General features: G+C 41.2%; 1 protein-coding gene across 1 annotated transcript in view; it reads left to right on the forward strand.

Annotated features, from left to right (window-relative positions):
* The window catches only part of TRPM6 (transient receptor potential cation channel subfamily M member 6), a 142,416-nt gene that overhangs the window by 29,202 nt on the left and 90,407 nt on the right, over positions 1-22,807 (forward strand). Inside the window, 3 exon segments of the mRNA XM_028493867.2 lie at positions 9,220-9,433; positions 14,736-14,860; positions 20,049-20,220. Coding sequence (XP_028349668.2) covers positions 9,220-9,433; positions 14,736-14,860; positions 20,049-20,220 — 511 coding nt within the window.

Raw genomic sequence — 22,807 nt, forward strand, 5'->3', positions numbered from 1 at the left:
AGAAATATCTATTTAGTTCTTCTACCCATTTTTGGATTGGGTTTTCTTTTGATATTGAGCTGCATGAGCTGCTTGTAAATTTTGGAGATTAATCCTTTGTCAGTTGCTTCATTTGCAAATATTTTCTCCCATACTGAGGGTTGTCTTTTGGTCTTGTTTATGGTTTCCTTTACTGATGAAAAGCTTTTAAGTTTCATTAGGTCCCTCCCATTTGTTTACTTTTGTTTTTATTTGCATTTCTCTAGGAGGTGGGTCAAAAGGATCTTGCTGTGATTTATGTCAAAGTGTTCTGCCGATGTTTTCCTCTAAGAGTTTTATAGTGTCTGGTCTTACATTTAGGTCTTTAATCCATTTTCAGTTTAATTTTGTATATGGTGTTAGGGAGTGTTCTAATTTCATTGTTTTACATGTAGCTGTCCAGTTTTCCCAGCACCACTTATTGAAGAGGCTGTCTTTTCTCCATTGTATATTCTTGCCTCCTTTATCAAAAATAAGTTGACCATAGGTGTGTGGGTTTGTCTCTGGGCTTTGTATCCCATTCCATTGATCTATATTTCTGTTTTTGTGACAGTACCACAGTGTCTTGATTACTGTAGCTTTGTAATATAGTCTGAAGTCTGGGAGCCTGATGCCTCCAGCTCTGTTTTTCTTTCTCAAGATTGCTTTGGCTGTTCGGGGTTTTTGTGTTTCCACACAAATTGTGAAATTTATTGTTCTAGTTCTGCGAAAAATGCCATTGGTAGTTTGATAGGGACTGTACTGACTCTGTAGATTGCTTTGGGTAGTATAGTCATTTTTCACAATGTTAATTCTTCCAATCCAAGAACATGGGATATCTCTCCACCTGTTTGTATCATCTTTAATTTCTTTCATCACTGTCTTACAGTTTTCTGCATACAGGTCTTTTGTCCCCTTAGGTAGGTTTATTCCTAGGTATTTTATTTTATTCTTTTTATTGCAATGGTAAATGGGAGTGGTTCCTTAATTTCTCTTCCAGATTTTTCATCATTAGTGTATAAGAATGCAAGAGATTTCTTTGTATCCTGCTACTTTACCAAATTCATTGATTAGCTCTAGTGGTTTTCTGGTAGCTTCTTTAGGATTCTCTATATATAGTATCATGTCATCTGCAAACAGTGACAGCTTTTCCTCTTTTCCTATTTGGATTCCTTTTCTTTGTTTTTCTTCTCTGATTGCAATGGCTAAAACTTCCAACAGTATGTTGAATAATAGTGGTGAGAGTGACAACCTTGTCTTGTTCCTGATGTTAGAGGAAATGGTCTCAGTTTTTCACCATTGAGAACAATGTTGGCTATGGGTTTGTCATATATGGCATCTGTTATGTTGAGGTAAGTTCCCTCTGTGCCTACTTTCTGCAGGGTTTTTATTTAAAATGAGTGTTGAATTTTGTTGAAAGCTTTTTCTGCATCTATTGAGATGATCATATGTTTTTTCTCCTTCAATTTGTTAATATGGTGTATCACATTGATTGATTTGCATATATTGAAGAATCCTTGCCTTCCTGGGATAAACCCCACTTGATCATGGTGTATGATCCTTTTAATGTGCTGTTGGATTCTGTTTGCTAGTATTTTGTTGAGGATTTTTGCACCTTTGTTCATCAGTGATATTGGCCTGTAGTTTTCTGTCTTTGTGACATCTTTGTCTGGTTTTGGTATCATGGTGATGGTGGCCTCGTAGAATGAATTTGGAAGTGTTCCTCCCTCTGGTATATTTTGGAAGAGTTTGAGAAGGATAGGCGTTAGCTCTTCTCTAAATGTTTCATAGAATTCACCTGTGAAGTCATCTGATCCTGGTCTTTTGTTTGTTGGAAGATTTTTAATCACAGTCCCAACTTTAGTGCTTGTGATTGGTCTGTTTATATTTTCTATTTCTTCCTGGTTCACTCTTGGAAAGTTGTGCTTTTCTAAGAATTTGTCCATTTCTTTGAGGTTGTCCATTTTATGGGCATAGAGTTGCTTGTCGTAATCTCTCATGATCCTTTGTATTTCTGCAGTGTCAGTTCGTTCTCTAACTGCTTTAGGTGTAAGGTTATGTTGTTTATTTGAGATGTTTCTAGTTGTTGAGGTACGATTGTATTGCTCTAAACTTCCCTCTTAGAACTGCTTTTGCTGCATCCCATAGGTTTTGGGTCATCGTGTTTTCATTGTCATTTGTTTCTAGGTATTTTTTGATTTCCTCTTTGATTTCTTCAGTGATCTCTTGGTTATTTACTAGTGTATTGTTTAGCCTCCATGTGTTTGTATTTTTTGCAGATTTTTTCCTGTAATTGATATATAGTCTCATAGCTTTGTGGTTGGAAAAGATACTTGATACGATTTCAATTTTCTTAAATTTACCAAGGCTTGATTTGTGACCCAAGATATGATCTCTCCTGGAGAATGGTCCATGAGCACTTGAGAAGAAAGTGTATTCTGTTGTTTTGGGATCGAATGTCCTATAAATATCAATTAAGTGCATGTTGTTTAATGTATCATTTAAAGCTTGTGTTTCCTTATTGATTTTCAGTTTGGATGATCTGTCCATTGGTGAAAGTGGGGTGTTAAAGTCCCCTACTATGATTGTGTTACTGTCGATTTCCCCTCTTATGGCTGTTAGCATTTGCCTTATGTATTGAGGTGCTCCTATGTTGGGTGCATAAATATTTACAATTGTTATATCTTCTTCCTGGGTTGATCCCTTGTTCATTGTGTAGTGTCCTTCTTTGTCTCTTGTAATGGTCTTTATTTTAAAGTCTGTTTTGTCTGATATGAGAATTGCTACTCCAGCTTTCTTTTGATTTCCATTTGCATGAAATATCTTTTTCCATCCCATTACTTTCAGTCTGTATGTGTCCCTATGTCTGAAGTGGGTCTTTTGTAGACAGCATACATACTGGTCTTGTTTTTGTATCCATTCAGCCAGTCTATGTCTTTTGGTTGGACCATTTAATCCATTTACATTTAAGACAGTTATCGCTATGTATGTTCCTGTTATCATTTTCTAAATTGTTTTGAGTTTGTTATTGTAGGTCTTTTCCTTCTCTTGTGTTTCCTGCCCAGAGAAATTCCTTTAGCATTTGTCATAAAGCTGGTTTTTTGTTGTTTCTCCCTTGCTGCTTTTATTGTTTTTGTTTGTATTTAATTTTTGATAGTTTGATTAATATGTGTCTTGGCGTGTTTCCCCTTGAGTTTATCCTGTATGGGACTCTCTGTGCTTCCTGGACCTGATTGACTCTTTCTTTTCCTATATTAGGGAAGTTTTCAACACTAATCTCTTCAAATATATTCTCAGTCCCTTTCTTTTTCTCTTCTTCTTCTGGGTCCCCTATAATTTGAATGTTGGTGAGTTTAATGTTGTCCCAGAGGTCTCTGAGACTGTCCTCAATTCTTTTCATTCTTTTTGTTTATTCTGCTCTGTGGTAGTTATTTCCACTATTTTATCTTCCAGGTTACTTATCCGTTTTTATGCCTCAGTTATTTTGCTATTGACTCCTTCTAGAGAATTTTAAAATTCATTTATTGTGTTGTTAATCATTTTTTGTTTGCTCTCTAGTTCTTCTAGGTCCTTGTTAAACGTTTCTTGTATTTTCTCCATTCTATTTCCAAGATTTTGGATCCTTTTTACTGTCATTATTCTGAATTCTTTTTCAGTTAGACTGCCTATTTCCTGTTCATTTGTTTGGTCTGGTGGGTTTTTACCTTGCTCCTTCGTCTGCTGTGTGTTTCTCTGTCTTCTCATTTTGCTTACCTTACTGTGTTTGGGGTCACCTTTTTACAGGCTGTAGGTTCGTAGTTCCCATTGTTTTTGGTGTCTGCCCCCAGTGGCTAAGGTTGGGTCAGTGGGTTGTGTAGGCTTCCTGGTGGTGATTGGTGCCTGTGTTCTGGTGGATGAGGCTGGGTTTTGTCTTTCTGGTGGGCAAGACCGCGTCCAGTGGTGTCTTTTGGGGTGTCTGTGACTTTATTATGATTTTAGGCAGCGTCTCTGCTAATGGGTGGGGTTGTGTTCCCGTCTTGTTTGTTTTTTCGCATAGGGTGTCCAACACTGTAGCTTGCTGGTTGTTGAGTGGGGCTGGGTCTTAGCGTTGAGATGGGGATCTCTGGGAGAGCTTTCGCCTTTTGATATTGCATGGAGCTGGGAGGTGTCTGGTGGACCAATGTCCTGAACTCAGCTTTCCTACCTCAGAGGCCCAGGCCTGACACCTGGCCCGAGCCCAAAGTCCCTGTCAGCCACACCGCTCAGAAGTAAAGGGAGAAAGAAAGAAAGAAAGAAAAAAAAAGTAGAATAAAGTTATTACAATAAAATAAAAAAAGTTAAAAGTAAGAAAAAAATAAAGAACAAAGGAAAGAAGACAGCAATCAAACCAAAAAACAAATCCACCAATGGTAACCAGCGCTAAAAACTATACTAAAGGGCTTCCCTGGTGGTGCCGTGGTTAAGAATCCACCTGCCATTGCAAGGGACACGGGTTTGAACCCTGGTCCAGGAAGATCCCACATGCCGCAGAGCAACTAAGCCCGTGCACCACAACTACTGAGCCTGCGCTCTAGAGCCTGTGAGCCACAACTACTGAGCCCGCATGCCACAACTACTGCAGCATGTGCTCCTGGAGCCCATGCCCCACAAGAAGAGAAGCCACCGCAATGAGAAGTCTGCGCACTGCGACAAAGGGTAGCCCCCAGTTGCCGCAACTAGAGAAAGCCTGCGTGCAGCAATGGACACCCAAGGCAGCCAAAAATAAATAAAAAAAGAAAAAAAGAACTGTACAAAAAAACCCCCCCAAACGGATAGACAGAACCCTAGGAAAAATGGTAAAAGCAAAGCTATACAAACAAAATCACACAAAGAAGCATACACATACACACTCACTGAAAGAGAAAAAGGAAAAAAAAAATCTATCTATCTATCTATCTATCTATCTATATATATATATATACGAAAAAGGAAGCAAGCAGCCAAATCAATAAACAAATCTACCATTGATAATAAACTCTAAATACTAAACTAAGATAAACATAAAACCAAAAACAAATAGATGCAGAAAGCAAATCCCAAGTCTGTAGTTGCTCCCAAAGTCCACCGCCTCAATTTTGGGATGATTTGCTCTCTATTTAGGTATTCCACAGATGCAGGTACATCAAGTTGATTGTGGAGATTTAATCCACTGCTCCTGAGGCTGCTGGGAGAAATTTCCCTTTCTCTTCTTTGTTCGCCCAGCTCTTGGGGCTCAGCTTTGGATTCGTCCTCGCCTCTGTGTGTAGGTCTCCTGGGCGCGTCTGTTCCGGCTCAGACAGGACGGGGTTAAAGGAGCAGCTGCTTCAGGGGCTCTGGCTCATTCAGGCCGGGGTGGGGGAGGGAGGGGTACGGAATGCAAGGTAAGCCTGCGGCGGCAGAGGGCAGCGTGATGTTGCACCAGCCTGAGGTGCGCCGTGCGTTCTCCTGGGGAAGTTGTCCCTGGATCACGGGACCCTGGCAGTGGCGGGCTGCACAGGCTCCCAGGAGGGGAGGTGTGGAGAGTGACGTGTGCTCGCACACAGGCTTCTTGGTGGCGGCAGCAGCAGCCTTTGTGTCCCATGCCCGTCTCTGGGGTCCATGCTGATAGCCGCGGCTCGTGCGCGTCTCTGGAGCCCCTTTAAGCGGTGCTCTGAATCCCGTCTCCTCGCGCACCCAGAAACAAAGAGGCAAGAAAAAGTCTCTTTCCTCTTCGGCAGGTCTAGACTTTTTCCCGGACTCCCTCCTGGCTAGCCGTGGTGCACTAGCCCCTTCAGGCTGTGTTCACGCCGCCAACCCCAGTCCTCTCCCTGGGATCTGACCTCCAAAGCCCGAGCCTCAGCTCCCAGCCCCCACCTGCCCAGGCGGGTGAGCAGACAAGCCTCTCGGGCTGGTGAGTGCTGGTCGGCACCTATCGTCTGTGCGGGAGTCTCACCGCTTTGCCCTCTGCACCCCTGTTTCTGCGCTCTCCTCTGTGGCTCCGAAGCTTCCCCACCGCCACCCCCCCACCCCCCCGTCTCCGCCAGTGAAGGGGCTTCCTAGTGTGTGGAAACTTCACAGCTCCCTCCCAGAGGTGCAGGTCCCATCCTTATTCTTTTGTCTCTGTTTTTTCTTTTTTCTTTTGCCCTACCCAGGTATGTGGGGAATTTATTCCCTTTTGGGAAGTCTGAGGCCTTCTGCCAGCGTTCGGTAGGTGTTCCGTAGGAGTTGTTCCACATGTAGATGTATTTCTGATGTATTTGTGGGGAGGAAGGTGATCTCCACATCGTACTCCTCCACCGTCTTGAAGGTCTCCTATTTTGCTGATTTTTAACAGAGGCTATAACCTCCAAATGTATCTCCAAATTGTATTTCTAAGTGTAGATGATCAGATGATCAGGTTTTATTGCAAAGGTGATCCATGTTACTCACCTGTTGACAAAAATGACCTGACTCTTTTTCTTTTATGTCTGAGGGGCATGATACCTTTCCCAGGTGTGGTGTGGCCAGCTCTTTGACTGACTTCTTTCAGCCAGGTTATGCCCTCTGCAGAAGAGAATGGCTTATTGCTCATGAGGCAGTTGCCAAACGGCTTCCCTTTTCTTAAGGAATGTACAAAAGTTACTACCGAAGAACAGGCTTCACCTGAATCACGGCCATAGCAATTCCCAGTAACGTAACCTGTGGCTGTTGATGCCTGCTATGCCCTTGTGAGAGCCTTTTCTCAGGAAGAAAATGGAGAAATTTCTGTACCCCCTGAATGATAGTGCTGGGCTTTACAGGCCAGTTTTTCTCCTGTCCCTAATATAGTCATTTTACATGTGATTCACATAGTATTGACAGGCCAGCTGTCTCTCAGCTGTTTTCTATTGAGCTTGTTAACTGTACACTGCTTTATTAGAGGCAGCTTTCCTTGGGGAAAATACAGGGGAAGCCTACCTCAGGAAAGCTCAGAATCAGTTGTGTCCTGCAGTACATCATCAGTTAAAAGGATTTGAAAAACTGTTCTTAATAGTGCAATCATAATAAGCTTTTATAATATAATTGTATAGTAATCTACATTTCTGATTACTAATCCACTTGCATCTAACTTTGTGCATTGATTTTTGTTTGTTTGTTTTAGTTGGCAAGAAAACTGTCCTCCAATCCTTTTTGGAAGCTGACTCTCAGAACTCTTTATGTAATTTTTCCCTTAATTGTTCATCTTTTTCCTTTTGCTTTTATGTTTGTTCATAATCATCTTCATTTACTCATTTTTTTTAATGCATTCAACAGATCTTTATCAGTTGCCCATACTTTGCTATGCCCCAAAGAGAATATGTTCTGTGTGCTAACATTGCTTACAGTCTAGTGAGGGAAACAAGAAATAAATATATAATTACCCCAGACGGTGGGGATGCTAGGAAAGGGGAATACAGCGTTCTTTGAGAGAATGAAAAGGGAACTCCTCCTGTTTTTCTGGGGTGGTGTGCATGTGTCAAGGAAGCCATCTGAGAGTAGGGATGGCTAAGCTGAGATGGGAAAGATGAGTGAGGTGTTTGGTGTCTGGTGAGACAGAAGGGTAAGACCACTGTAGGCGTGAGGAATAGCTTGTGGGAAGGCCAAGGGGGAAGAATATGGTACATTTAGGAAAGCTGAAAACATGTTTAGACAGATCTGATCACTAATACGTTTTATGCTTAGCATTAGGCTCCTGTTACGTCCTCTGTGCCTGAATGCATTTGTTTTGATCTCTCAGAAGAGGCTACCCTTGTATTTCAGCCTGGAATTGCACTTCAGGTTTAGCGTGCACAGCAGGAGAGCTTGTGAGAGCTGGTTACTCATCCCCTCTGGGGCATTTCCCTTCCTAGTTGTTATCCCTCCCGCCTCCTTCCACAGAGGTTTGGAGGTGAGTTACGATAAAGGAGGAGGAGGGGAAAGAGAGTCATTAAACCTTAGCACGAGGAGGAGGGGAAAGAGAGTCATTAAACCTTAGCACCGTCTTCAGTTGGCCTTTGGAAGAAAAGACTCTAGTGCTGATAATTTAGTTGATCAAGGTGTTATCTTCAAATCTCAAGGAGAAGTATCTTCTAGGACTAAAAGGACTTATAACTGAAAGGGAGGGCTACCTGGGAGAGAGAACTGAGAGAGAGAGAGAAGGAGAACTAAACCAGAGCTGCCTCCTCTGCCCTTATTCATCATTTGGGGCAAAATCAACCCTTTCACAAAGGTCAACTTGTATTTTTCCTACTCTTTGAATATGTGATAAAGCCGTGGCAACTCAGTTTTCTCACTTGTAAACTGAATCCTAGTTTCCCTTAGATTCTTTCTACTACATCCTGTGATGGCTGCACCATCCTCATGTCAGAAATTCTAATATTTTAATTATGAAATAAAGGGATTATGTTTTAAGAATTTCAAAGATGAAGACAATTGTTTTAAATCACTATCACATTCTGGAGGACAATGTGATAATTCCTATTTGCATAACTATGGCGATCTCTACCTGTGGTTATTTTTGCTATAGTTTTATAAACTCTTGGTTTCCTATGGTCCTTATCCTATAAATCTGACTTAGTCTTGCTGTTGGTTGGCTCACACTCATCTCAATATGATTTTACCAGTCTGTATGTGGCTGCATTGGCTGGGAAAAGAAAGCCAGCCATACACTATAATCTTGGGCAAAATGCAAAATGATTCTGGAGCTGCCTCATTTCCGTCTTTTCTTTTGGTTACATTGACTCTCTTATGAAAAGTATTTATTTTGGAAAAGAAGTTTTTAGAGACATGATATATATAGGAAATGGTTAGAATGTAAGATTTAAAATAAATGAACATGCTTCTAGATCTTAATTTAAATTATGCAAATATGTGAAATGGTCCAGTAAATTAAAAGCCATAGCATTTATGAAAAAAACCTCATTTCACTTATTTCTAGAACTATTTTTAAATGGGTTTGCTGGTGTAGTGATTTTTGCCAGTTTGAAGTATTTCTGCCTTACCTCAGACCTTCTAGAGAACGTTGGTGGACTAACCCCGAAAACCAGAGGAAGCCTTCCTATGGTGACTTGTAATTCTCAGAAGGAACTTAAAAGGGGGTATGGGATCTTTTCAAAGTAAATATTTCCATTATATGAAGATGAACTTTTAAAGAGATCCTAGACATTTTCTTTCAAGTTTTGGCATTTCAGTTGCCCTGCTGTGTGCTTACTGCGATGTGGCAGGTATTTTCCACTATTTTATGTATATGTGTATATGCGTATCTTCCAGTATATTAGAACTTCTTATGACACAAAGTTGGATCATCTGTTACATTTAATGTTGAAAGAGTGGAAGATGGAACTGCCAAAGCTGGTGATCTCTGTCCACGGGGGCATCCAAAACTTCAAGATGCCCTCCAAACTTAAAGAGATCTTCAGCCAAGGTTTGTTCAAAGCTGCAGAGACAACGGGAGCGTGGATAATAACTGAAGGCATTAATACCGGTAAGGCACATTCCCTGTTTCAGTCTGTTGTTTTTTTTTTTTAATTCCTTCTTTTTAACTGTGAATCAGGCAGTATAGCATCTAACCTTTGCTCTGCAGTGCTGCCAGGAGATGTGGTAGTGTGAGAAAGACTGGAAGTGTAGTGACTGGAAAAGAAACGCAGTAGAATCCTAGACCTTTCCTGGAATGTATTTTTACCATTGTAAAAATATGCTATTTTAATATAACTTTGGGTAAATGTCTGGCAAAGAAAATAGGTTTTCATGAGCTTTGGACTGTGGTGAGGTAGTGGATGGGCATAGACGTGAGCTAAACTCACCATGGTAAGGTTCTCAGGAATTGGAAATCAGTGACCTGTGCAACAACTGCATTGAGTGTATGGGGCATGAGGAGATAATTAACTACATAACTGGCATTTCACTCACTTGTTTCTGTCACTGACTCATACTTCTCGAAATCTGACATTCAAGAACTTCATTTAGTAGCCCCTGAACCTCTAACCCTACTCTTTTGCATCAGTGTTTATGAACTGTATGCATGTTAGAGAATCATCTGGGGACTTTGCAAAAATACAGATGCACAAGTTCTACCCCAGATTAATTAGAGTTTTTCAGGGTGAAGTTTCTGAAGGGTATCTAATGTGCAGCCAGGGTTGAGGATTACTGACTTCACAGACTCCTCTCTTACTAATCTGTTACTGATATGTTACAGTTCTGACACCAGTTCTCATGTGTGGGTTCTTTCCCAACACACCACAGTTCTCCAGCACCAGCTGAGTGTCTTACAGTTCAGCTCAATTCTGAATTACTGTCTACCAGGAAATAGCAACGGATTCCACGGGTTAAGGGCTCAGTCCCACAAGACTGTCCGCATTTCAGATGTCAGTCTCAAGTCCAGGTTGTTACCCATGCTTCTGACTGGCTGGCTATAAATCAGCCAGCCACCATCCCCTCCTTGGGTTTGATGAATTTGCTAGAGCAGCTCACAGAATGCAGGAAACCAGTTTACTCACTAGATTACCAGTTTATTATAAAAGGATGTAACTCAGGAACAGGTAGATTGAAGAGATGCATAGGGCAAGGCATGTGGGAAGGGGCACGGAGCTTTCATGCCCTCCTCCCATTTCCACGTGTTTACCCACTTGGAAGCTCTCTGAACCCTGTTTTTTTAAATTTTTAAGTTTTTTTATGGAGGCCTCATTACATGGGCACGATTGATTAAGTCATTGTCTATTGATAATTGAACTCAGTCTCCAGTTCCTCTCTCCTCCCCAATGGTTGAGGGTGAGACTGGAAGTTCCTACCCTCTAATCACGTGGTTGGTTGGTTCCCTTGGCAACCAGCCCCCATCAGTAGGTCCAAAAGTCGCCTCATTAACATAACAGAAGACACCTCTGTCACTCTCACCACTTAGGAAATTCCAAGGTTTTAAGGAGCTCTGTGTCACTAACAGACCAAATATATATTATTATAAGTCACAATATCACAGGTGTGGCTTTCCATCTTCTCTTTACTTCTTCCTCTTTTGATTTGAGATATCCTAGCCAATGTTTCCTATTAAGTTCTGCTTGACCTTTAGGATCTACATTAGATGCCAACATACCCAGGAAGCATTCTCTATCTCAACTCGCTCTTGTTTCTTAATTTCTATAGTGTTTATTGCCTGTAGCACTTGTAGCACGTTTATGTTTTGCCTTACAGGTTAGGTTAGGATGAGTCTACCTGATTGTGAGGTAGAGGCCAGGGCCTATACATATGTCTAAGAACTGAGCAACAGGTACTAATGTAATGAATAATTTCTTTTGATTAAAAAGGAATGAAGGAAGCAAGTGATTGAAAAAACAAAATAAAAATAAAACCAAGGGATTCCTCTTGTCACTAATGGGTAACCTGGTAGTTCCTCTGGTACATTTCATTGAGATAATTACTGTTTCACATTCTTAGAAAAAAGCAAAGGTTGCAGAGTTCTAAGTCCAATGTGTAGTACTTATTTTATTAACAGTTAAAAAAAAAGAGGGTGGATGGGGAAGTTTTGTAGAGTTCAGAAAAAGGTGAACTTGGGCATGGTTTTTTTCTTTGAATAAATAATTGTGTTACATGCTTTATTTTACTTATTGCTTTTCTTTAAGAAAAATATATTTTAGATTAGGGCCAGTTAAAGAACACAAATATAATAGTGTGAAGACTGTTGAAATAGTTCATATGAACAAAAGACATGAGAAATGAGGTATACTTGGAGCTTCCTTAAACAATAATCAGGGTCTGACTTGATTCAGCCTCAGCTCCTTAGGTCCTGACTACTCAAGAAGTGGTCCCTGGACCAGCAACATCAGCATCACCTAGGAGCTTGTTGGGAATGCAGATATCAGGCTCCTCAGACCGGTGGGATCAGAATCTGCATTTTGATGACATCCCCAGGTGATTGTTATACACATTCAAATTTGAGAAGCTTTGCTTACCAGCTTCAACCTATGCTTGAGATGCTTCTCAGCTGTAGTTGAACATTATTTGGCATGAATTTTTTACATTTATTTAAATTGAATGCCAGAAGCCTTTAAGAATCTATTGTATATAAAGCATTTGGATAGATGCTGTGGATGAAAGATGAGTAAGATATGGACCCCGTGTTTAGTGATGGGGTGGGTGACTGTAACAAACAGAGAGTAAGCAACTAACCAAAAATCGATGCTGAATGGGTCATAGTTGAGATACAAAGAAAGTGTTTGGGAGTAAAAGGAAGAGGAAGAGGAAAACAAATTCCAGTTCCAACTGAGGGAACCTGAGAAGAAAGCTTGGTGAAGGATATAGCTCTTAATGTTGGCCTTGAGAGAAGGGTAGGAAAAAGCAGTCTAGGCAGAGGTGACAGTTCAGGGCAAGGTACACAGCTGGAGATTAAGGCATGTGTAGAAAGAGGTGATAAGGCTGCTAGCTGGATGTGCCATGTGGCAGAGGACAGGGACAGCAAGGGAGACTGGAGCCAGATTGGGTGCCCTGTTATTTGGGCTGAGGTTTTATTCTCTGTGTAGCAGGGAGCCCTCAAAGGATTTTGAACAGAAGAATGAATAGGGAATGATATTGTCAAATCTGGTTTTACAGAGGGTCTTAGCAGATAATATGTATTAAGATCACACGTGGGCTGCTGACAAACGATCACCACCACATGCTGGTAACGCATGCCAAACCTATGGATCTGAATCTCTATAGGTATTGATGTGTGTTCTGTGGTCCAGAACCCCAATTTTAGAAAATGACTGGGAAAAGTGCAAAAGATGGCTGGAGGGGAGGATTCCAGAGAGAAGGAAATGATTTAGGTGCTATGCTTTAGATGCATGCAATATGAAGGGCTTTGTTGTTGTTTATTCCTGTGCTAATGACACATACAGAGTCAGACTGTACATAGAAAGAGTAAGTGGTGTAATGTAGTGTTTGTGATTAAAAGGCAAATTTTTTTAAAGTTATTTTTATTGGAGTAGAGTCACTTTACAATGTTGTGTTGGTTTCTTGCTGTACAGCAAAGTGAATCAGCCATACGTATACATATATCCACTCTCTTTTAGCTTTCCTTCCCATCTAGGTTGCCACAGAGCATTGAGTAGAGTTCCCTGTGCTATACAGTAGGTTCTCATCGGTTATCTATTTTATACATAGTAGTGTATGTATGTCAGTCCCAATCTCCCAATTCATCCCACCACCACCTCCCCCCTTGGTAACCATAAGTTTGTTCTCTATGTCTGTGACTCTATTTCTGCTAAAAGGCAGATTAAGCCAATCTCAAAAGGCTACATATTGCATAATTCCAACTATATGACATTCTGGAAAAGGCAAAACTATAGAGATAATAAGATCAGTGGTTATCAAGGATTGGGGGAATGAGGGATGAATAGACGGAGTACAGAGGACTTTTAGGGCAGTGAAACTATTCTGTATGATGCTGTAATGGTTCATACATGTTATTATACATTTGTCCAAACCCATAGAATGTACAACACCAAGAGTGAACTCTAATGTAATGTAAACTGTGGACTTTGGATGGTTATGATGTGTCAGTGTAGGTTCAACAGTTGTAACAAATGTTCCACTTTGGTAGGGGATGTTGACAGTGGGGAGGTTGTAAGTGTGTAGAGGGTATATGGGAAGAGGGTATATGGGAAATCTCTGTACCTTTGGCTCAGTTTTGCTGTGAATCTAAAACTACTCTAAAAAGTAAAGTCTATTTTCGTTCCTTTTTATGGCTGAGTAATATTCCATTGTATATATGTGCCACACCTTCTTTATCCATTCAAAATTGGGCCATTTGTAGAGACATGGATGGATCTAGACACTGTCATACAGAGTGAAGTAAGTCGGAAAGAGAAAAACAAATATCGTATATTAACGCATACACATGGAACCTAGAAAAATGGTACAGATGAACCAGTTTGCAGGGCAGAAATAGAGATACAGATGTAGAGAACAAACTTACGGACACCAAGGGGGGAAAGTGGCAGGGGCTGGTGGTGGTGGTGGTGGTGGGATGAACTGGGTGATTGGGATTGACATCTATATACTGATGTGTATAAAATAGATAACTAATAAGAACCAGCTGTATAAAAAAATAATAAATTTAAGAAAAAAAGTAAAGTCTATTGAAAAAAGAAAAGTCAGATCCTGGATTGGAATCCAAACTGTACAAACTACCAGCTCTATAACCTTGGACAAATTATTTAACTTCCTTGTACCTCAATTTTTGCCTATAAAATAGACTAAAAAAATTCCTACTTAAAGTGTAAATGCATGTAAAACTTAAAAAAGCACCTGGTATGTAGTTAAGAGTTCAGTAAGTGTTGGCTATTATTGTTATTATTATTAGTCCCAGAAAGGCAAACATTAATGTATTAGTTCTGGAATATTTATGAATATAAAGCTGTTAAATTAATTTGCCTCAATGAAGAAAGGATCTTCAGGATGTTTTACTGGGACAGTCAAGAAGTTTAGAGAAAAAAAATACTTAGAACATTCCTGATGTCAGGGGTGGGTTTACAGGATATTCTGGTCAGGCAAGAATAGGGGCAGAACTGATGTTGTAAGCAGAAATTTCTCAAAGGGAGAGGAGAATTGTTCAGGTAGAAAGGTTAGTGATAGGAGAAGGAGGTGTCAAGAGGGAGTAGAGCAAGTCAAAGTACCAGAAATTAATTCCACTATGCCAGCAACTTTCCCTGATAACAGTCTTTTGCATATGCTTGTCTACTTGTCTCTTTGTGGCAGTCACAGCGTTTTGCATGATTTGTGAGTTAAAGTTTGACTTCTAAACTGATTGTTCATAGGTGTGTCCAAACATGTTGGGGATGCCCTGAAAGCCCATTCCTCCCAGTCCTTGAGAAAAATCTGGACAGTTGGAATCCCTCCTTGGGGTGTCATTGAGAACCGGAAAGATCTTATTGGAAGAGATGTAAGTAGACAATCCTTTCACAACAAAAGGAGATAAACATGTATCCAGTTGCCAGCTTAGCACTATATCCGGATATCTAGTAGACATCTTGAATGTAATATACCCCCAATAAACTCCTGACTTCCTGCTGCCTCCCTTACCCTATCTTAGAAAGTGACAATCTTGTCCTGCAGTTCTCAAGCCAAAACCCTGAACTTATCCTGGAATGATCTCTGTCTCATGCCTCAAACCTGATCCACCAGTAAATTATCATCTTAGCTTCACTTAAAAAATATGTCTGGGGGCTTCGCTGGTGGCGCAGTGGTTCAGAATACGCCTGCCAATGCAGGGGACATGGGTTTGAGCCCTGGTCCGGGAGGATCACACATGCCGTGGAGCAACTAAGCCCGTGAGCCACAACTACTGAGCCTGCACTCTAGAGCCCGTGAGCCACAGCTACTGAGCCTGTGTGCCACAACTACTGGACTGTGTGCCACAACTACTGAGCCCATGCACCTAGAGCCCGTGCTCCGCAACAAGGAGAGCCACCACAATGAGAAGCCCGCACACCACAATGAAGAGTAGCCCCGCTCACCGCAACTAGAGAAAGCCCGCGCACAGCAACAAAGGCCTAACACAGCCAAAAATTTAAAAAAATAAAATAAATAAATTTATTTTTAAAAATATATATATCTGTCTGGAATCTGACCTCTTCTTATTACCTCCACTGTTACTGAGCAGGTTTAAGCCACTATTTTCTGTCACCTGGATGATTGTAATAGCCTTCACTACTCTCATCCATGTCTCTTATTAAGGTCTGATCCCAACACAGTAACCAGAATGATTCTAAAGGGATGGACTTGTCTAAGTTTGTTTATAAGACTAATGTATATTTTTGGTAGGTATCTCAAGTATTACAAAAGGTATGAAGAAGAAAGATAACCACTGTTAATATTTTGGTGTGTATCATTCCAGAATTTTTTTCTATGTATGCGTACATATGTATACTAAAAAAGTTTGTGTGTTAAAAAAGTAACAACAGAAACCTTTTGTTGTGAATCTGTTTTTCAGCTTAACTATTTAACATAATTAACTCTCTATGTCAGTTAATATAGACATGCTTATGGTTTGTTTTAACTTTCATTTTGGAAAATTTCGAACACATTAAATAGTAGAGAGATTAGAATAATCATCTCCTTCGTACCCTTCTCCTGGTTTCAGCAGTTATGAACTCATATCCAATTTTGTTTAGTTTAGTCCCTCATCCATTCTCCATCTCCTCCCTCCATTATTTTGAAGCAAATTCCAGACATCAAATAATTTCATTGGTAAATAGTTTAGTAGTTATTTCTAAAGTATATGGACAATTAAAAAATATAACCACATTGCCATATTTGTACCTAAAAAATTAACAATAATTTCTGAATATCATCAAATATCCAGTCTGTGTTCAAGTTTCTGATTGTCTCAATTTTTCAGTTGTTTGATTTCATTATCCAAAAAATTTGCCTACATTGTGATGGGTTGATTTGTCTCTTCGGTCACTTAGTTTTTTTCCTTGAGTTTTTTTCGCTTTTGATCTCTGGATTTTCCCTCCATCTCCTTTTTTGTTTTCTGTTTGCTTGTTTCAATTTATTTGTTGAAGAAACTGGGTCATTCCTAAAGAGTTTCCCACAGTTTGGATTTTGCAGATTTAAGCTCTTGTAGTAGCATTTAGCCTATTTCTCTGTCTTTTGTCTTTCTTGTAAATTGGTAGTTTGATCCAAAGGTATGATCAGATTCAGGTTCTTTTTGTACAGGTTTATGCCCTAGGAGGAGATGTATCCTTCCCTTGTGACATAACATCCTCTTTCTTTTTATGATGTCATTGCCTAGATTTATTATTTCAACAGAGTTGCAAAAATGCTAATATTTAATTATAGTGTTCTTTCTTCATTTATTAGCTTAAATACTCTATAAAGAGAAACATTTTCTCCTCAATTGCTTCGTTTACCTTGTGGTACAGTTGTATGGGAAAGGATAGAATAAATATTTGATTCTTTTTCTTTATTTGCCAGTTTTCAAAGCATTGAGTTGGTTATCTACCATCCCCCAAGGTGAACAGTGAGTTTTTTTTTTTTTCTGATTCATGAAGTTAAACATATTTGGTATTTTTTAATCCATTATTCTAATATAGTTATTATTCTTTATCATGCTCATATTGTCCCATTGTGGCCAGTGGAGCCTTTCAAGTTGTCTCCTGAGACCTTTTAACACAATTCTAGTGATTTATCATTGCTTCCTTGTGTTTTAGTATGAAAAAAAATGTTCTTGGCTCATTGTATATAAGTTTTGCTCCTAGAGAAATGGCTGGTTGCTTTTAGTGGGAAATAGTATTAAGAGGCCACATTCTGAGAGCCAAGGGTGCATTTTTTTTTTTTTTTTTTTTTTTTTTTTGCAGTACACAAGCCTCTCACTGTTGTGGCCTCTCCCGTTGCGGAGCACAGGCTCCGGACGCGCAAGCTCAGCGGCCATGGCTCACGGGCCCAGCCGCTCCGCGGCATGTGGGATCTTCCCGGACCGGGGCACGATCCCGTGTCCCCTGCATCGGCAGGCGGACTCTCAACCACTGCGCCAGCAGGGAAGCCCCAAGGGTGCATTTTTATTTTTCATGCCTGGTAAAGTTCTGTTGTAGTAAAGTACCATAATTTATTTAACCATCTCCCTATATTGTCCATTTATGTTGTCTATTTTTAACTTTTACAAAAAATGATATTAATGTAGTGGTAAGACCCATATATTTTTGAAACTAGCTGAAAACGCTTATTTCCTTAGAAGTTATTCTCAAAGTAGAATGTTTGGACCAGTTGTTATGTAACTTTTAAAATGTGACTAATTGTCTTCCAGAAAGGTGGTAACAATTTACATTGCTACCAACAGGGTATGAGGGTGCCCATTCTCCTGTACCATTTCCAGCTTCGGGTTTTCTGGCTTTTTTTAAACTTTGCCATTCTGATAGGTATAAAATAACACCTAATTTTTCTTATGTACGTTTTTCTGATTACTAGTGATGTTCAACATCTTTCCATGTGGTTTTTATGCATTTTTAAGCATAGTTTTTATATTTTGAAAGATCTTTTATATTATAATTCACTCTATTAACATTTTTGTTTGCCATGTGTGCTGCATTTCCCAGATTTTAATTTGTATCATTTATGAACATCTTTCCATGTGTAAAAAATATGTGTTAAATCTATCAATCATTTTCTTTTTGGTTTCTGCCCTCAGTGTCATGCTTAGGGATTATAAGGTAACTTTTAAATACTAATGTTTGTAACGTTCCTAGTGCTTTTTACATCCATTATTTCTTCTTTTTTTTTTATAAATTTCTTTCTTTTTTTGGTGGGGGGTGCTGTGTTAGGCCTTCGTTGCTGCACGTGGGCTTTCTCTAGTTGTGGCGAGTGGGGCTACTCTTTGTTGCCTTGCATGGGCTTCTCATTGTGGTGGCTTCAGAGCCACCCATGTGGAGCATGGGCTCTAGGTGTGCAGGCTTCAGTAGTTGTGGCTCACGGGCTCTAGAGTACAGGCTCAGTAGTTGTGGCACGTGGGCTTAGTTGCTCCACGGCATGTGGGATCTTACCAGACCAGGGCTTAAACCCATGTCCCCTGCATTGGCAGGCAGATTCTTAACCACTGCGCCACCAGTGAAGCCCCCATTATTTCTTTAAAGCCTCACAGCAATCCTCTGCTATAGGAATTATTATCATCACGTATACATGAGGAAAATAAGCCTGAGAAAGGAAGCAGGTGTTACCCAGAGTTAAAGTTAGAAAGTAGAAGAGCCTAGCCTTAAACTTGGGCCCTTTGACTCCAAACACAGTCGGCCTTCCCTATTTGTGGATTCCGCATCTGAGGAGTCAACTGACAGTGGATCCTAAGGATTCAGCCGACCGCGGATCCAGGGGATACTGAGGGCCGACTATACTGCGCCATTTTATATAAGGGACTAGAGCATCTGTGGATTGTGGTATCTGCGAGTGGTCCTGGAACTAATCCCCCACAGGTACCAAATGAATGTACTGTTCTCTCCTCTCTAAAAACAAATGAGAATTGGAGTAGCTTATAGAAGAATCACCAAACTTACCAGACCAGGGCTTAAACCCATGTCCCCTGCATTGGCAGGCAGATTCTTAACCACTGCGCCACCAGTGAAGCCCCCATTATTTCTTTAAAGCCTCACAGCAATCCTCTGCTATAGGAATTATTATCATCACGTATACATGAGGAAAATAAGCCTGAGAAAGGAAGCAGGTGTTACCCAGAGTTAAAGTTAGAAAGTAGAAGAGCCTAGCCTTAAACTTGGGCCCTTTGACTCCAAACACAGTCGGCCTTCCCTATTTGTGGATTCCGCATCTGAGGAGTCAACTGACAGTGGATCCTAAGGATTCAGCCGACCGCGGATCCAGGGGATACTGAGGGCCGACTATACTGCGCCATTTTATATAAGGGACTAGAGCATCTGTGGATTGTGGTATCTGCGAGTGGTCCTGGAACTAATCCCCCACAGGTACCAAATGAATGTACTGTTCTCTCCTCTCTAAAAACAAATGAGAATTGGAGTAGCTTATAGAAGAATCACCAAATACTAATAAAGATCTGGATATTTTATATTGAATGAATGCATCTCCGTTTACTTTTCACTTCATTTGGAATACGAGAAAAAAAATCAGTGTCCAAATATTATTCTGGAATAGATCTATTAAAAGGCATAGTTTCTGGATAGTGATGCACTCTGTGTACCAATGCAGATCCTTGAACTGTTTTTTAATGATCTGAGACAAGGAAAGTACAGAAATTGAAAATAAATACATGGAACCAATTTTAGCCATGTGACGGTGCTGTGACATCCAAGCATATGGTAAGCGTGCTTAGCTTGCTGTGTGTGCGAGTGTTGTTGAACTTGTGAGTCTCATGTAGTACAAGCCGCATACTAGTCATGCATTAGGGGACTACCTGTCTGTCCATAAAAATATAAGAAATAAGAAAACTCAGACTGATTCTTCACTACAGATAGCTTGAGAAGCACTGCTCTTGGTAGCAAGTACTACTTTTTGACCTGGACAGGAACTCTGTAGTACAGAGTTCTAAAGGCCTGTAGACAGGCCTTTGGAGCAGTCAGCCCGGGAAGGATCTCAAGCTCTGACCGTCTCTTGTCCTCGCTGTCTCGTAGGCGGTGTGCCTGTACCAGACTCTGGGCAACCCCCTCAGCAAACTCACCACACTCAACTGCATGCACTCCCACTTCATCCTGTCCGATGATGGCACCGTGGGCAAGTATGGCAATGAGATGAAGCTCAGGAGGAACCTGGAAAAGTACCTCTCTCTGCAGAAAATACACAGCCGTGAGTACCACAGGGGCTCAACCAACAAGTCCTGGCTGGGGGCCTTGCTGTGGAGCAAGGTGCTCCATTGCCATCTATGCAGGGTAGAGAGGTCCAAGCTGGCCCATGCCTTAAGTTAACACCTGTGAACCCTCAGTGAGAAGAGAGCAGGATATGAAATTGTGGGTGACAGAAGAGAGGAAGGGATCTTGCGGGACAGCAGAGGGGAGGTGTCAGAGTGGAGACTTTAGCAGAGTCTCTGGGAGTCCTTAGGCTTGGATGGATAGAGGGAGAAAGTAGAGAAAGAATTGATTTGGGAATGTGGATGGCTGAAAAGCCGTAAAGAGACTAGCCTGAGAAGAGCGGGCTATGAGCCTTGATAGTCAGGGAAGATGACATTTCTTTGTGGGTGCGGCGGCTTCAGTCAGGGAAGGGGTTGAAATCAGGACTTTTAGAAATAGGGACCTTTGAAGGTTTGTTGTGACATGCTGGCAGTGGTGCTTTGGCAGTGCCTAAGGAGGAGGAGTGGGGGGCAAAATCAGTGAGTGTCCTTGGGTGGAGAGGTGGGAATCCTTAAAGGGAGGAAGAGGGCTGGATGCTGCCTGGAGAAATGGAGACTCTGCCTCCAGGGCAGCAGAAGGTGGCCCCTGCCTCTTTTGGTAAGTTAAATCTTCCACAGACTACTCCTGCCCTTTAAGCGGAGATGCCAGGGAATAGGAAGATTCTCAGGAGGCTCAGTCTTCTTCAACCTTTGACTTTGGGCTGGAAAATGTTGAACATCCTTTGATTTTTTGGCCCAGATTCCCTGAAGCAGCAGATTTAGTGAGGTCAGATGGATCAAAGCTCTATTTACTGCCTGTGACCTTGGTCAATGAAATTAACATCTGTCAAATTGTTCTCTTAATACAAGACAGAAGAAACTGTCTACCTGTACCTTTTGTTGTGAGAATTAGAGGAGATAAAATATGTTAGGTGTGCTCACAATAGTATTGGGTACATAACATATCCTCAACAAATGTGTTTCTTTCTTTCCTTTTATTCTCCTTTGGTACAGGGGGTCGTCTGCTGGTTGGGGTGGGGGTAGAGAGAGGGACTCTGGGAATTGTTGCCAGTCATTTAGAGCTTAGTGTGAATGAAGTTTGGAGGCTCCTTTAGGTCAGGAAGGGGGAGAGAGGAGCAGGTATGTGGTCCTCTACAGAGTGGGGGTGGCTAGTCGGGAGGGAGACCCACGGAGGACCGGAGAAGGAGGGCAGGTCAGAGATTGCCCTGAAGGAGAATCCCTGAAGCCAGGGCCCTGCAGGGCTCTGAAATGTCAGTTACCTGAAATGTCCTGTTGCCTCTGATGACCTGGGCTAACCACCTGTGCTCAGGGATTCTGTGCAGTGCTACGATGTGTGTCCCAGGAGAGCAAAGTCTTTCTTAGTCTTTCTTATTTCCTGCTGATTCTCCATTTGTGAAAACAGCCCTGATGAATGAAAACAGCCCCGAGCTTGCATATCGCCATATGCCATTCTACATTTCTACTTTCAAAGTCCTTAAAATTTAGGATTTATTTGGAGGGTTTTGCTGTCCATGGACAGAGAATGTGGAGTCAATTTCAGTGGATTGGTAATATTTATTATTCTATGGAGAACTGACAGGAAAAGAGCAAAAACAATAAACCACTTACATACACGCACACACATACACACATGCATGCACACACACAAGAAAGAAAGAAAGAAGGAAGGGAAGAAGGAAGGAAAGAAGAAAGGAAGAATAAAAGAGACAAAGGAAAGACAAATGAAAACAGACCCCAACAAGCCCAAAATTCTTAGGTATCAAAGCTGATCTTCATACCTCCTGTGCTCACTAGGGAAGCTTTCTGCCATATTTGTGTTTATCTTTGATGTGGTTATAAATGGATTTACTTGGATGGAATGACAATAATTAAATGTTTTCTTGATTTCTTTTTTTTTTTTTCTTTGTGGTACGCGGGCCTCTCACTGTTGTGGCCTCTCCCGTTGCGGAGCACAGGCTCCGGACGCGCAGGCTCAGGGGCCATGGCTCACGGGCCCAGCCGCTCCGCGGCATGTGGGATCCTCCCGGACCGGGGCACGAACCCGTGTCCCCTGCATCGGCAGGCGGACTCTCAACCACTGCGCCACCAGGGAAGCCCTTGATTTCTTTAATTTCTTTTCAACCGGGCTTCTTGGAGTCCCTGGCAAATCCTTGATGTTCTCAGAAAGCACTTACCAAAAAAAAGAAAAAAAAAAGGATGACTTCTTAAAGTTGCTGTAGAAATCCCTTTGAAATGTGGCCAATGTCAGTTCCTGTTCTGTAAGCCTCTCAGGATGGAAAGCATAGGATCAGCTCTGTATGTCTTCGTAATCCAAGTCTTGGTGGAGAAGAGAGCCCTTTCCTGGGATGCCTATTCTAAGAGCATTTCATTGGAGCTGTAATGTTGTATTCCTGCCTAAACTGGGAGCTAGGAGTAGAGGCAGCTCTCTCATGGGATTTGTCAGCAAAGAACTTCACGATTTTTTTAAACAAATTTAATTAGTAGCATCAGTAAGATCCTTTTTTTTTTTTTTTTTTTTTTTTTTTTGTGGTATGCGGGCCTCTCTCT

The sequence above is a fragment of the Physeter macrocephalus genome, chromosome 9 (assembly GCF_002837175.3).
Source record: "Physeter macrocephalus isolate SW-GA chromosome 9, ASM283717v5, whole genome shotgun sequence".
Classification (NCBI taxonomy): Eukaryota; Metazoa; Chordata; class Mammalia; order Artiodactyla; family Physeteridae; genus Physeter; species Physeter macrocephalus.